Source organism: Sturnus vulgaris, chromosome 1, assembly GCF_052056855.1.
Source record: "Sturnus vulgaris isolate bStuVul1 chromosome 1, bStuVul1.hap1, whole genome shotgun sequence".
NCBI classification, from domain to species: Eukaryota; Metazoa; Chordata; class Aves; order Passeriformes; family Sturnidae; genus Sturnus; species Sturnus vulgaris.
Window position 1 is genome coordinate 140,508,225 of NC_142243.1, and position 17,246 is coordinate 140,525,470.

Genomic DNA, 17,246 nt, shown 5'->3' on the forward strand with positions numbered 1-17,246 from the left:
CTGTAGAGAGCAAGAATGTCTTCTCTGAGCCTCCTTTCCTCAAGGCTACACAGCATCAGCTTCCTCCAGTGATCTTCATTATGCTGTTCTCTGGATCCTTCACCAGCTTTGTTGCCTTTCTCTGGACTCTCTCAATTACCACAATGTCTTTCATACATTGAAGGGCCCAGAACTTATCACAGGATGTGAGGTGTGGCTTCACCAGCACCGAGTACAGGGGGATGATCACTGCCCTGGTCATGCTGGCCATACCTTGCTGATACAAGCCAGGATGCCATTGGACTTCTTGGCCTCTGGGCACACACTGGCTCATGTTTGGCCACTTGTCAACCAACCCGGGTCCTTTTCCACTGGTCCTTTCCCATTCGTTCCCCCAATATATGCTATATGGTGTAGTGTAGGACTCATCAATTCACCTTATTGAACCTTATAGCAGTGGCCTTGGCCCATTGATCCAGCCTCTCCAGATCCCTCTGCAGAGTCTTCCTACCCTCCAAGAGATCAACACTCCAGCACAACTTAGTGACACTTGAAAACTGAGAGTGTGCTCAATTATCTCACCCAGATCATCAATAAGGACATGAAACAGGACTGGCCCCAGTACTGAGCCCCAGGGAACACCAGTGACTGGCCACCAACTGGATGTAATTCCATTCACCCTGACTCTCTGGGCCCAGCCATCCAGTCAGTAGCTACCGACTGAAGAGTTCACCTGTCCAACCTATGAACAGTTAGTTTCTCCATGAGAATGATGTGGGAAATAGTGTCAAACACTTTACTGAACTCTGGATAGTTAACCCCTGAGCAGGTGTCCTTGTCACACAAGGAGATCAAGTTGTTCATGCAGAACCTGCATTTAATAAGCCAATATTGTCTGGGCCTGATCCTCTGGTTGTTCTGTATGTGCTGTGTGATTGCACTCAAGAGGATTTGTAAGATAAAGATGATAAGTGCAGGTATAATTCAACCTACTGACAAATATACAGAGTACTTCCTAATATCATGAGAAATACTTCATCCAGCTCTGGGGCATCCAATACAAGAAAGATATCGACCCTTTGGAGAGAGTCCAGAGGAGGGATGATCAGGGAGATGGAACACCTCACCTATGAAAACAATCTGAGAGAGCTGGGATTGCTCTGTCTGGAGAACACAATGCTCCAGGAAAACTTATGGTGCCTTTCAGTGCCTAAAGAGGGTCTACAAGACAGCTGAAGGGGGATTTTTCACATTTCATTCAGTAACAGGATGAGGGGAAAGTGTTTTCAGGTAGGTTTAGATCAGATTTTAGGGAGAAATTCTTTACTGGAAGGGTGGTGAGACTTGGAACAAGTTTTCCATGGAATTTTTGGATGCCTATCCCTGGAACTGTTCAAGGTCAGGCTGGATGAGGCTTTGAGTAATTTGGTCTAATGGAAAGTGTCCCTGACATGGCAGGGGGGTGGGAATTAGATGGTCCAACCCAAAGCACTCTGTGAATCTATGATTCTGTGAATTAAATCACAGGTCATTTATGAATTCAAATAAAGCAAGTAGAATACTCAAGTAGATTAACATATCTACAGTCACAGTACCTATGAGTATAGTCTTTCTACATTTTACATATCTATTTATATTAAAATGGAGTAATGAATAGCAAAATTAACTCAAAACAAAACAAAACAAAACAAAACAAAACAAATGGAATCTTAATTTACATTTTGCTATTAAAATTGGTGATGAATCATAAAATCATCATTTTGTGTAAAAGCAGTTAGAAGCAGAAAAAAACACCTGGCTTTAGGAACACAATAATATCACAAATTAACAGCACTAACAAATGCATAAAATATGTATTCCAGGCCTAACACAATTTGTTTTGCTTTTTTTGACAACCACCAAATACAATTTTTATAACAATAACATTTTCCCAGATGTTTTCAGTTGATAGATAAAGTTCCATTAGCTACAACTGAACAGACGGGAGAAATTTCATTTAGTATGAAACATTTACTTAGTTTTACAATAAGGATAATAATTGCAATTTTTCTATCTTCAAAAAACTAAAATTCTTATTGTTTCTAATTAAAAGCATCTGCTGTTGAATGTTCCTTTGTCACAATTTCAAAATGAGTAATATTAAATTATTACAAAACAATACATGTCAATTAATTGTAAAAGAGTTCACTGTAACTTTCTGTAACTTCGTTGAAGTAAAAGCTCATGTAAACAAGGAACTGTGAGGTTGTACGGAATGTAAAGGCTATTCATCAGCTGGAACTAATGTTCTTCAGTATAACCCTGTACAGTCCTCTTTTTCAGGTATTTTAATGGTTCAGTTTGCACTCTCTGCATACCCTGGGAATGAAAATGTGAAGAATACCAAAGAGGATATTTAGGTTATTCACTGTAACCAGGCTTCACTGAAATTACCACAAAACTGTATGAGTCTGATGATATTTTTGAAGTACTCTGAACTGGCGTATAATGATACAAGGGAGTTAAATTCTATGTCCTTGTTCCAGACTAAATTCTGCCAGTGTTTGCATTCATGATAGTTTCCTGAGGTCTTGATTTACTTTAGTTCCCTGTTAGTTCATTGATAGAGTACTTTCATATTAGTAACTTCTTTCTTATATACTTATTCTTTCTTTACACAATCAACAGTTACCTGTGCTGTTTACAGTGTCACCATTTAATTCTTCACAAGGTCTGTTGATAATCAAAAAGGGAATAAATGGAAAGTACACTAAGCTAGACAGACAGTCACAATATATTTTATTTCAAGGTATGCCATTAACAGCAGTAAAAAATAATAATAAAAAACATCATCTTCAACTTTGCAAAATATCTCCCAGATAGAGTTTTCTTCAAATAGAATGGTTTCAGATTATTTTAATTTTCAGTCCATAAGATAGCAAATTGAGAATGTTAACATCATCAAATGAAAAAAGAAAGTTATTAGATTATGTTTCCTTTTCCAGTTTACTATCTTCTCTGAACTTAGTCATAGACTTTCTTAAATTCTTATGTGTTTCAGAATCTATAATTTTTTGAATTTAATGTGTAGAAATTTATTATTGCCATAACCTTATTTTTCACTGAAGACAGACCCGCTCTGAAAACAAAGTTTAAAGAGCACCTTTTATTGTATTAGACATAAGAGGTAAGACTGAACAAATATAACAGCCCATCTAGAAAGAAAGGCAAATGTCAAAACACTATGAAAAATATATTTTTTTATGTGTTATGAAGTAAAAACTAGATGTAGGTTATGTGAGCCTATCTTTATAACCTCTGTGTAGACATAGTGGTAAGCAAGCACTGAGCCTTACTGTCTCTGTGTTGATCTCACCATTCATTTTTTCTATGTAAAGAAGTATAGGTTGGGGTGTTTTTTATTTAAAATCCATTTAATTTCTCTAGGAGGCAAAAAAAATATTATTCCACAGCTTTATTTATTTATTTATTTATTTATTTATTTATTTTATTGCTTCTTAAGAAAAGAAACAGAATGTTTCATTTATTTTTTATTTATTTATTTTTATTAAAAAAACATGTTAAATAAAGAATCATAGCATGGTTTGAGTCTGAATGGAACTTTAAATATCATCTAGCTCAACCCCTCTGTGATGACCAGGGATATCTTCAACTAGATCAGGTTTCTCAGAACCCTGTCCAATCTGATCTAGAGTGTTTCCAGGGGTGAGTTAAACACACCTCTCTGGGTAACCTGCATCAGTGCTTCACCACCTTTACTGTAAAAAATTTCTTCTGTATATCTAGTCTGAAGATAAATTTAAATTATCATTAAGAATTATGAAAATATTAATGAATTTTTACTTCATATTTGTGTCATATGGATGATTTTGAGAAAAGCACCACAGGAATTAAGTGTTTACAATAAAACCTTTTTTATGAATATAAATATGAAAAACAAGACCTTGCCTGAAACTAAACAGTAAAATTAAACAAAACCAAGCCACAACAAACAAACTAACTAACTAACAAAAAAACAAAAACCAAAAAACAAAAACAAACAAAAACCAAAAAAACAACAAACAAACAAACAAAAAAAAAAACCCTATGAATTTCTGAAGAAAGTCTGAAATCTCTCGGACACAGTCTATACTTTCCCTAAATGTATAGTTAACCTGAATACTAAAATGTCTTTTTGCATACCAGAATTTTTTAATGTCATCCCTGAGAAAACTAAGCAAACATAATCACTTAAGATTCTGATATCTAAGCAAGATTGAATCCAGAAAATCTTTGGAATGGAAAACATGTAGCTATTTTTGCAGCACAGGCATAAGCTAAAGGACTCTCTTTTGGCAGAACCATACTCTCAAATTTATAGTTTCTCAGAATATCTTTAGTTTAGAAGAATTTCTAATTACTATCTTTCATTTAAATACATGAATCATTATTTAATTCTCGGTTATTTTCCCATTGCTACTACCTTTGAAATGAAGATGTTCTTAACATTTTGCGAGGCACGACTAAGTGAATTAAAAAAACAAGGCACTCCCACAGGTAAGAACAATTAAAAAGTACATTTACCTAGTTTTGAGCATTAATAATTAGGAGGTTCAAAAAGACACTTTGGTGTGTAAAGAGCTAATAAACTAGACCTAGAACATGGTACAACTATACACCTGAGGAATTATTCCTGCCTCTTATTTTTTCAACAAAATTATGTTTGTTTTTTTCTAAAACTTTGAGAAATTATGATGATGTTGAAGTTATGTGTAGGGTAAGTATTGCACAGTTTTGGTTTACAGGGATGGAAGCAACATTAATGAATATATTACAAGATATGAGAAAAAAAAATCAATGAAGTTCAGGGTGTACTGAGCTATAACACACAATTTTGAAATCACTTAGCTCTAAGGCAAGGTTTTCACACTCTAGTCTATTAGCAGTTCATATTCCCCAAGAATGTATCATTATAGGAAATCAATAGAGGATAACTTCATGCTTGATATTTGGACAAATAAATCATCATAATAAGCCTTCTTGCTACTTTGTGTACAGCAGGTGTTCTTGCATGAAGTGTGGAACTTACGGGTATTAGATAAATGGATGCATGCAGCTAAAAATCAAATGTATGCATATTTAATATGTGCTACGGACAGAATGTCAGTTGAGCACCTACACTTACATTTAATCTATTTTGTAAAATCATCAACTCACTATTGACAGTGATTAGAACTGCTAGTACTGCTTTATAATAGGGTAATTATTTTTCAGCTGAGACATACATTTTAAAATCGGCAATATTAAATAAGGCCAGCATGATTGAAGAATATTTTAACTTTAGGGCCCAGAGCCCTAGAATTCCTTTTACTTTTTCATTTAAATATCCATAGATGTTCAGTTTCAGTTATTATTACTATAAAATGCGTATTTTTGCACATAAGAATTGTACAAGAGGAGAAATTAAGTATTTTTTTTTACTGCAGTCTTCCAGAAGATAGTCTAGACAGTTCTTGTCATCAAGCTCATAAAGTCACACTACTCAGGAAGGAATAGTAAGGAGAGTAAGAATAGAGGAAATAATGCGTTTACACATTAAATAGAATAGCCAAGACACCAAGACAGCATTGCAGTGTTTGCAAACACCTGTCTGCAGATATGAACAGGATGGATGGTACGCATGCAGAGGATATGCAAATAGAATGCAGATCTTATTTGTAACAGCTAAGGTCAAGCTAAGTTTTTTAAAGGAAAGAGTGTTTGAAAGATGTATGGTGGTCCTTGCAGTTGTAGTCTCTGGCAGGTTCCTGCAATGTTTGTCCAAGAATAGACTATCAAGGATAATAGTCATTGGCATTAACTTGTTTGCTTTCTCTGTCCTAGATCATCAAATTATAAATGAGATGGCCCTGAGAGAGAGAGCATGAGAACCATTATACTAACCAGTACAGAGGAAAGGTTTGGGTTATGATTGTCAGAGGTTGATGTAAAATAATTTTTAAGATATGTAGTACATATATTTTCTTTAAACAAGTTCCTAGAACAGTGTGATTCATTACATAAAGATTTTATTTTTAGGAAAGCATTATTTAATATTTTCTGCATACCTATACAGACTGGTGGGTTTGGCTGCCAGAAGTACCGGTTTTCTACCTGAATGCAGGTTATTCTCTCATCTCCTTGAAGTTCATAGCCAGGATCACACTGAAAAATTACAGTGTCTCCAGGTTCTCTTCCATCACCATTTCTAGTTCCATTCATGGGGACACCAGGATCACGACAGGCAGTGGCTACAGAACCTAGCAGCAAAGTGAAAAAACATAAAAACATTTTTGATAAAAACACCAGCTTTCCTTTTTTTTTTTTTTTTTTTTTTTTTGGCTACATTTTTCTAATCAGGAAGCTCTGCAAATTCAAAATTTTCTTATTCACCAAAAAAATACTATTAATTTTTGCTACCTCCTTTAGTTACGAAAAAATGCCTAATTTTTCTTTTGGTTTGTTTTTTTTTTTTTTTTTTTTTTTTTTTTTTTAATGTCTGTGAAGCACTGCAGTATATAAAAAAAGGAAAGGAGGAGATTTCCTATTACCCTGGACATTTAACACTTATATTTTAGAGCAATTTTTAATATAAATAAAATTTAAAGCAGATTAAGGTCTTCAGGTTTTCTGATTAAGGTATGCTTGTGCATATCTTCAATTCTCCATAATTCTATAGTTCATAAATATATCTATGATGTAACATTTAGCTGCGACCTCGGAGGTGAATTTCATTGATCACTCATGTCTATACCCTTGCACATGACGTATCTACAACACTAGACTTTTATAGAAATAATAAAGAAATCTCTATAAAAAATACACATGGATTTAGTCTGAGAGAATGTACAGCTATATATAGTGCATAACAATGTATTATTATTAATATAAAATACAACCACAGTGACTGCAAAAATGTAGAAAAAATTTAAAGATTTTTTCTCATGATTAACGTAATAAATATATTATGCACAATAGTATGCAAGCTTAAGCAAAAAGTAAGTACATCAACATTTATTTCAGTAAATATTATTTCCTACTAACATTATAGAACTGAAACATGTTATGCATATTACAAATAAATACCAAATGTCAGACTTGCCTGTGGAACTAGTCCCACTGAGCTCAGCAATCTGTGTAACATAAACACAAAGTGGCGGTACGGAGATTTAATTCAGATGCTCTCTTTCTGGGTAGGTAATACCAGCAGGCAGCAATCTATTAATCCAAAATGTGTGTGGGTTTTGTATTTACAATGTTTTTAAACAGCAAATTTTGGTCTAAACAGTTTATTTTTCTAAAAAAAAACCAAAAAAGCCCTTCAAGTACCTTTAAAAATTATATATATTTAAAATATATATATGAAGTATATATATTTATATATACACTTATATATATATATATATATATATATATATATATATATATACTTGGTATACATATATATACCAAGCATGCTTAATAAAAAATATAATTGGCTCTATACAGTTATTGGGATTTTTATTGTGCTATTTTTATACATAGAAAGTAGTGACTATAGGGAAAAAAATCCCCACAAATAAATCTGCAGCAAAAAATCAAGTGTGAACAGAAGGGAAAAATTTTCCTTTTTCATCCTCTAAGGTTAAATACATATTTCTTTTAAATGTTTCATAATAAATGAAAGATAATTATTTTTTTATATTGTCATGCAATTTTTTAAAACTTCTGCATTAGACACTACCATGACTACTGTTTGTATCCTTAAATATGCTGCTGGGTTTAAATTTAGAAAAAATATTACTAAAATATGAAATTACTAAATTTACTGCACTGTACCAGCAAATCTTGCAAATGATGCATGCAAGACAATAAGAGCTAGATTACACTTGAATAAAACTTCATCAAATATGAAAATGTTCAAAAGGTTCTTAATGCAGGTCTGAAATAAAGGAAAAAATTCTTAAGGTAAACAGACTGAAGCAAGTAGTAAACCCAGTCATATATTAATGTGCATCCCTCCCTGCTGAGAGCACAGGATATACTCTATATTTTTTTTTATGTTGGCCACTCAGACCAGTCCATATTGGAGAGAAACTGTGTTCTGCCCACTTTAATATTATCTGCCTTGAATTTTGCCATAAACAAGATAAAGAGTTCTCTGCTTTATCTAAAACATGCAATTCTAGAAGAATGGGGGCTGATTCTTATTCAGAATTTGCAATCAACCTTGAAGGGCCAAAGAGAGAAAGATGTTGGTATGAAACTTATTGTCTGTACATCATATTGCTCTTACTAGATTGCATCATTCTGCAAAAAAATGGATATGGCTGAAAGACATGAAGGGGCCACACAGGGATTTCTGATACAATCTGTTTGGTGTTTTTAATCACTTAGTAACATTTATGCAAATTACTTTTATAATATGAGATCTGTGTGCCAAACTTATAACCTTACCCTTATTTGCCCTGTGTAGTAGTCATCTTGCATGCCTGCACGCTTGCTCAACCCACCTCCTGGTCTTTTGGCTTTGTAGCCAAATTGATGGAGCATGGATTGGATAAGCGGAGTATGAAATGGGTGGAAAACAGGTCGGTGTGCCAGGCTCAAAGAGTGCCTGTGATCCAAACCCTAGGCAGGAGCTGATTAGCAGCAGTGTCCCTCAGGAGTGGTTGTTGACTTCAATAATCATTGAAGATGGGGACAATGAGACAAAGTCAGCTTTTGGCAAGTTTACAGACACTGGAAGATCATTTGACATGCTCTAATGCAGGGGATGCTATTTAGGGAGGTCTCAGTAGGCTGGAAAAAAAGCCTGAGAAAAACTTCATGAGTTTCTAAAAAGGAAATTCATGTGGGACAAATTAATCCCAAGAAACAATTTACCAGAGAGAAGCTTTAAAGAAAAGGAATATAGAAGACAAAAGCTCTTCTAGGAAGCATGTGTGCAGCAAAAGCACAAACATTGCAATCAGAAGATGCAACAAGCAAAACTCCAGCTATGTAAAAGAAGTGTGGTCACTTCAAGTGTGGTCAAACTATTTTTTTTTTTCCCAGAGGTGTTATGTGTTTGACTGTTTTGTGATCAGGCAATTGGACTAGAAATCTCCAGAGGTACTTTCCAACTAAAACTATTCCATTAATATTTTTAAACTTTGCAAATTCACACTAAATACACACAGATCTAATATTAAAAAAAAAAAAAAAACCACTTCTTTAAGACTGTTTTTTGCATTATAACACTAGAATGCAAAAGAGAGCTTCTCTGCTCCTATGTCATCATCTGGGTTTTAGACTTTTAAGTAGATAGTTTCTAGAAGTCTAATTCTCTTTTTTTTTTCAGTGTTTGTTCAGCATTTTGCAAGGCTCTATTAAAAGTATGAAATCTAACTGAAGGATTTATGAACTGGTTTGACAGTCCATGTGAGCTCAACAGGCTGATAAAAAATACACTAATTTATTCTGAATGAGCAAGATGTAAGAAAGGAAAAGAATGTCACTAAAATACTGAATATGCTTTGCTTTATCATAAATAAATAATAATTTATTAGGTTAGATTTGCCTAAAATCTATGGGAATTTTAATGTAAAGTGCTAAGTAAAGTGCTACTTAAAGGAAGAGAGAAAAAAAGCTGCATAATATTACTGCTACTATGTGATATGTGATTTATTTATTCATGTATTGCATGACATCCTCAATACCATCATCAGGATAATAAAACAGAGATAAGTTCTTAGTGAAAGCACACTGTAGAGCTACAAAGCTACTAACTTGGAGCACTTTGTACAATTTTTCACATAGCCTTTGGAGACGTGGCAGGGTAAAAATAGGTAATAGCTTTAGGTATGCATATTGGACAATTCAAATATATATACAAGGTTTTGAAACATCTTCTGCTCTAAATTTTTAATTTATAGCTATATAACAATCTGTGTTTTTTCTTGCTGTTGTTGAAAGCAAGAACTCCAATGTTTTGTGTCTTTCACCTCCATTTCAACATATACACATAGCTACAAAGAGCATTTTAACAACTAGACCTGACAGATTTAGATACCAAATTTCAGCCGTTATTTTACTTTGATGGTAATTTTAAATGGTGATAAAGGCCTATGTAAATAAATTTTAAATATCATATATATATATATATATATATATATATATATATGTATATATTTATGCATATTTGTTTCTTTATGTATTTCTTGCATATCACCATACTTTGTGATGGTAATAAGTGAGCATTACAGAATTCTTAAAAATGACTGTTTCCTTAATCTTCATTTTTTACCTGTCTAATTAATTTTAAAGAGGACAAACCAGGGAAAGATATCCAGAGTTCCGCAACTTCAGTGAGATTAAAATATAAATAAATTGCTCCTTCATGGTATTTCTGAAAACTGCGTATCTTGCTTTGTAAGCACATGTCTAAATTCAACTTGCTTAATAAGGAATGGGATTAATTTAACTCAATCTCGGCCATGCTTTTTCCCCAGATTCCCTCTGCAATCAGTATCACACAGGAGAAACTTTTACCTAAGCTTGGCACTTAACATTGTCATGCACTGGAACAGAAGGGAACACATGATTTTTTTTTCCATTGAGACAGAAATCCTGTATTGATAATTTATATAAAATGTGTAATCTCTTTTAAGAATAAATCTGTTGGTAAATTCTATTTTTTCTTGCTTGCTGTCATATATTTACTTCAAAACATGGGTGGAATTTTTTTAGAAATAAATTTGTCAGAATAAGACTCCTCAAACTTTTTTTTTTTTTTTTTTTTTTTTTTTTTTTTTTTTTCTTTTCTTTTTTTTTTTTTTTCAGGGAAAAATAGTTATGTAAGAAGGAGACTGGAGAAAGATTATCTCAGTACCGTATGTAATTATAGAATTAATGCATCTCTGGAGAGTTAGCATATATTACCCATATATTCAAACTGAATTTCTTAATCACAGTTTTCTGTCATGTCTGCTGTAGTCATAAGGTTTTTTTTTCATGTGCCTGACTCTAGCCCATCATTACTACTGTTAAAAGCTGTGTATGTCTGAAATTTGCTTTTTTTTTTTTTTTTAATTCCAGAGAGGTTATCTGTGTGTTCTGCCCTGTATCTCAACTGTTTGTTTCTTCAATGTGTTTATTTTTTAAATATTTCATTTCATTATCTACCTTCAGCCTACTGTTTTTTCTCCTTTATAAGTGTCAATACTGTTTATGAACTGTATATTTCAGTACAAGAATTTTTTTTTGTTTGTTTGTTTTTCCTGTTGTATATTCAGGCACCTCAATCACTGCCTTCATCATTCCCAATGAAAATTTGTGGAGTAAGCAAAAATTCTGGGAATAATAAAATTCCTGATGTCTTTGATAGTTTACCTGAAATGCAATCGTGAAAGCTTTCTGCAAAAGAAACAGATAGGGCTATCACAATTCCCCATAAATTCATGTATAAGCACTAAAGTTCTTTGTGATGTATTAGAATTGATATAGTATGAAAAGAATACCTCATGTTTTATTCTATTACAATAATTGGAAACTCAGAGCTTAGGAAATATTGTCTTGAATAACTAGTAAGCTGTGATTTCTGAAGGTAATGCATTAAATTCCTATTAAAAACATTTTTTATAGGGAAATAGACAAACCTCAGATGTGTCTATTACCTAATATATGCAGCATAACAGGTGCAAGAGTGACTGTGTGTAGCACAAACCTGTGAGCGATCATCTGAGAGCCTTTTTTCCCTAATGAAGGTAGAGAAATGCAGAAACCTATTTTATTCTTTCTCTTGGCATGCTACTTTGGAGTAATCACACTGCAATCAGTCAAACCATTTGGGCTAGACAAAGAATAAAGAGACAATTCTTGATCAAAAATTCCAGGATGAGGATGAATGCAGCTCGTGCTCAAACTGTTAAATAGGTGAGAGATTAGTGAGAATATTAGATACACAGAGCTTGCATGTCTCTTCTCATGGTCAGAGACACAGAAAGTGTTTCAGCGTAATTATTACACACTCCTCATCTGAACATGTTTATAAAATAAAACTCCAGATTGTGTTTTGGTTTGCAATGGGGCATGGTTTTGGAGCAGATGAATAGTCTTAATTTGGATGAAGCTAAATTTGAAGATACACTACTGAATTAGGTAGAAGGACTCTGAACTAAGAATATCTCTGAACAGTGTTGCCAACAGTGGTTCAGTACCAGCTGTTTCCATCCAGGTATCAGCTCCTCTTAGTTCTGTGTGATGTGCTGACACAGAAAGAACCAAAGGACACACAAGTGAGACTTATAGCTCAGATAGCCAGATAGCCATATTCTCAAATTTAGGCTTTCAATATGAGATCACCAATCCTTCAGTAAACAAGTGCCATTGTACAGGCAGAAATATTTACTCTGGAAAGTTGTTTATCTTATACGGTTCCTGCTAAGTGACTTGAATAAAGTGGGGCAGAATCTTGTTTAGAATCTTTGCAGCCAAGCCATGCAAAAAATTCAGTTCCCTTCCTCCCACAACTTGTTTGAATTTTTCCTAAAAGCATTCATATAAACAGATTCACATATTTTGAGCAGTGGAGATGAGGGAGTATCCTAAATAATCTCTTTACAAGCTGTACAATACCGTGCAAATGCTCCTACAGAGCCACAGAAACCATTAAACCAGCATTCAATTATGCCCAGAAAAGATGAAAATACAGATCTGTCTACAAGTGTCCTTTATGTGGGGTATAAAAGAATTTTGATACATCTTTTTAATAATAAGGCACAAAAGTAATGTAAAAGATTATGTAATCCATAAATCAGATCATTAAATATTCTAAATTGATTATTCCTGCTTCAGAAGTGGTAAGTTACTGCCAGGGTCAAAAACTTTCTGATAGCTCATAAGTCTAGGCAATTTAATAGGTGACTGAAATGTTCTAAAAGGACAGCTCTATTTTCATGAAGGAAAGATACCTTGAAATATAGCATTAAAAGTGGGACAAGGTTATAATAGACTCCACTGATGCTGGAAACAATATAATAAATGTCTTGGGATTTCTTGGTGTTAACAGTGATTTCTAAATTTGATGTTCTAATGCATGCTGAGTCAAATATAATTAAAGAGTCTGAATCTCAAACCTGGAGAATTAAGGAAAAAAAAAAAATCTTTTTTCTTTTTTTTTTCCCCAGAGCCCACAACCATGTCAGCAGATTCAAGCCTTCCAAACTTCGAGCTCTTCATAACACGAATCATGTCAAAAATATTATTATAAGCTTATTTAAACCAACATATTCTTTCAAACTCCTATCACTTTAAATAAAGGCTTTCTAGTATTGCTGCGCTCAGTCTGAACCAATTCTGACTGCACTGTCAGAATTCAAGCTGTCTCAGAACCCACATAATACCTTTACCCATATGGACACTCTAGTCTCCCTGAATCTCTAATGCTGCTTGAGAACCAGGTAAGCCTGGTATTTGCTATATCAAAACCAGCCTTCTATATAACTATTCCTGAAAAAGAAAGAATAAATTATCCACAGCGTTTTCATTGTCTTCTACCAACAGAAGCACTGCTGATAGCATTTCTTTAATCTATTTTTAACTTTCCTTTCTGCTGTAGATCTAACAGATTTAGAAGCACAGTCATTGTAATTCTTAAGTAAATTCTAACCACAGACTCCATTTGTTGATTTTGCATGACTTCATGGATTCTAAGTTTGCCAGTTTTTGTTTAAAGATTAAAATAGGAAAATATTAGGAATAAATCACAGAGTCAGAATTTCATTTGGGACAACGCATCCCTTCAATGAAGAAGTTTAACATCTTGCAGAAACAGGGTTTTCTAGGTTGTATAGGCAGGTGTCTGTGGTAAGGAAACTTCCCCATCCAACCATCCTGGACCAACTCTGGCAGCCACACTTGCACAGCCAAGCTTGGGCCAAGGCTCCTTCACAGCTGCACACCCCACACTCACACAGAACAAATTTCCTCACCAGCCTGACCCCGTCTCAGACATCAACTGAACTTGTTTCAAAATTCTTGTTTACACTGTAACCTGGTATAGTTTCTTTTTTGGGAGGGTGGAGGGGTGGGAGGGGTGAATGGGGGAAGAGGCCAACAGTGAGCATCAAGATTTTTTGTAAGGGTCCTTATGGGATTTTACTATCAGTTAGGTTAGGATTATAAATAGGTTATCAGAAAAGATAGCTTATGGATTTTTAAATAATCTATGGATTACTTTTTCTTATTGTTTTTATCAATTTTATGCTAGCTGATAAAACCACCCAAATTGCTACACTTCTATTACCATGTCTTATTGGAAACCTTAAGAGCTATTTTATTTCTAGTTCATAAATGATAATCTTTTTTCCATTAATATGAACTCTTCAGTTCGCAACAAGCATTATTTTTTAAGCATTTTGTCAGAGTTTTGGCACTGAGTATGAAACTCAGGCCCAAATAAATAAATTGACATATAGTTTCAGAAAATTTCTGAAACTCAGTAGAAAATGGATACTGTGACAATATTTAATCATGCTGGCAATGCATTTCATCTGGGAAGAAGTGTTTTGAAAATCTTCATTTCATTTAGATTGCATGTTTAGGGCTCGGGGTTTTTGGAACCTTTTGGTTCTTTAAAGCCTTTATACTAGATCCATTGCTATGTCAGACCACGTATTCCTTTACGTGTACATGTGAAAACAGTGAGATAGAAATAACTTCTCAAAAAGAAGACATTACTAGAACCTTGGATTACACACAAGGGCTACTCATGCAGTGAAAAATCTTACCAATGGTAATTCAGTTCTTAATAGCATTTCTATTAAAAAGATTATTAAGATGATTTAAGGTAAAATATGTTTGTTTCATTTGTTCACCTGCCAAATAGTGTGCAACCTTCTTTGCTGCAGCTGTTAAGGACATGGTTGTACCACAGAGAATAACACTTTCTGTCCTTTAACTGAAATCTTCTGAAGAGAGAGGGAGATTGTTCCTATCTTAAAAGTTATTTTTTTTTTAATTTTGTTTCTTAATTTCACAGATTGCATATATGCATTATAGCTCTATAGTTTCAAAACACTGAGCATATTTTGATAGTTCTTAAAGATATGGCCAAATCTTTAATGTAACTGAATTTTTTACTTTTTAATTTTTTTTCCCCCATTAATTCTTTTTTATTTGTTTGGATTGGGTTGGGTTGGAGGGGAGCAGTGTACTACAATTGGTAAGTTTGACATTGATACAGAATTGTCACCATTATTTGGTAATATTCTGTCCATACTTGAATGTCATTACCCTGATCTTTGCTAAGGTAATTTTTTTTTTTTTTTCTGTTGAAGTATTATACTACAGTCACTTGAAAAAATTAAAGAACAGTCAAAGAATAGCTTCTGTTTTCTTCAGCATTATACAGATTAGATCTTACCAAACCAACAACAGAATATATATAAGAATAGAAATTTTTTTGTAAGATTTTAAAATTCATCTGTGTAAATGAATTGTATTGCAATTGAATTGACTGCATGTCAAAATATGTCCAGCCTGTAATTGAAGACACCAGCCCACAAATAATTTTTTTCCACATTCATACATATAGGACTGAAAGATGAGCATTCATCAGCCAAGAGTCTTTTCTATATCTTTCAATTATGAGATCAGGTAAAATAGCAGAAAAAATTTCCCGTTTCTATTACTATGTTACAAAATGGCTATCCCTGGCCAGAAATGGGCTAAGAGGGAAAGTAGGAAAAGACAATGAGCTGACAACCTTGAAGTCAACTCCACTGTAGCATGGTGTTTATGCTGCATTGGTGGCTGGACTTGGACTTGATGATCTTAGAAGTCTTTTCCAACATTAATTATTCTATTGCATATATACATATATATATACCATTCCCTCAAATATTACTTCTCTCTAGATACATTTCTGTGATGTTCAATCAATTACAAGCTTGCAATAAAACCTCCAAAATACTTTCCTTTCCTTTGTTATGGATTGCATACAATAGAACATGCATTTCTCTTACATTCATTGACTAAAAAATGAAAAATGTTCAACTGAGAGGAGGATAAGACCTTGGAGAAACAGCAGATAAGTCTCAAAGCAGTTGTCCCGCCTGTACATTTGTGAACTCTACTGTAATCTGAATGTAGAAAAAGGGTGAGTCCTGAAGATGTACCTGTACTTGCAGGAAAAATCCCATCACATGTGTGCATGTGCATGTATCTATAAAGGATGGCACATGAATGATAAACAAATGAAACTAATGATACTGAAAATGATGAACATAAAATCTGTCTCCAAAGTAGCATTAAACAGAATCAGAATTTCTCAATGACAACAAAGATCATAATAACTATGACATCTAATTTATCTACCATTGGAAAAACGGCTTCCCCATTCATGTGGTTGAATGTCAATTCCAAACTTTACTTCTGTCATCTATATAAAATACTTAGCAAGATACCATTTTGGAGACTTCTGCAAAAAGAGCTCAATACCATTTTTCTGTGTACAGAATTTATTCTAGGAAGATGAACTCCACATACATTTAAAGATATACAAAACTATCTGTATGCAATTTTGCAAAACTGAATCGCATAAACCTCAAATGATGAATTAGTCAGTCCCACAGTATTTAACTTGATGTTCTATATAAGATTGCAAGTAAGGACTGCTGAATAATCAATCTAGCATATGAATGCAGAGACTACTTTTCATGGTGAAATCTTCACAAGTCAAGTGGTTTGGGTTATGTTTCTTTGTACATAGAAGAAAAAACATGGTAAGTCTTGGTCCCATGCAGTTTTGTTCACTTATCGGTAGCAAAAGAAATACAATGGAAGTAAAGCTTAATTGAGATTATACTACTTATCCAGTAAATGGAGTCACATCATTTTGGTCCCAAAAGAGCATAAAGAGGCAAACTATATTATTAATCATAGGTTATTTGATCATCAGGCTTCCTTATATCCTCGTTCCATTATTTGATCCTTTGAATAAAATCATAAAAATGTGTATGTGGATATAGACCAAACTGTAATGCTTTTCTGTTGGAGACACATTTAAATATTAGGAAGGTACCTGGTACACAAAATAGCATAACCTGTATACTTTTGACAAATTTTTAGTGACTAATACAAAACAGAAAATAAAATACATGATATTAATTAAATCTTTAAAGTATCATAGTTGAAATAATTTCAAGGATTTGTATTATTACATAAATATTTTGCTGTCTGGTGCTCTATTTTGATCAATAGTTGATTTGAAAGAACTCAATGAAAGA

General features: G+C 33.5%; 1 protein-coding gene across 4 annotated transcripts in view; it reads right to left on the minus strand.

Moving 5' to 3' along the window:
• Positions 1 to 17,246, minus strand: part of CSMD3 (CUB and Sushi multiple domains 3) — a 587,774-nt gene that overhangs the window by 174,912 nt on the left and 395,616 nt on the right. For all 4 annotated transcript variants that reach the window (XM_088178475.1, XM_014870085.2, XM_088178481.1 and 1 more), the window contains one exon: positions 6,066 to 6,257. In XM_088178475.1, coding sequence (XP_088034601.1) covers positions 6,066 to 6,257 — 192 coding nt within the window. The remainder of the gene's footprint in view (positions 1 to 6,065; positions 6,258 to 17,246) is intronic.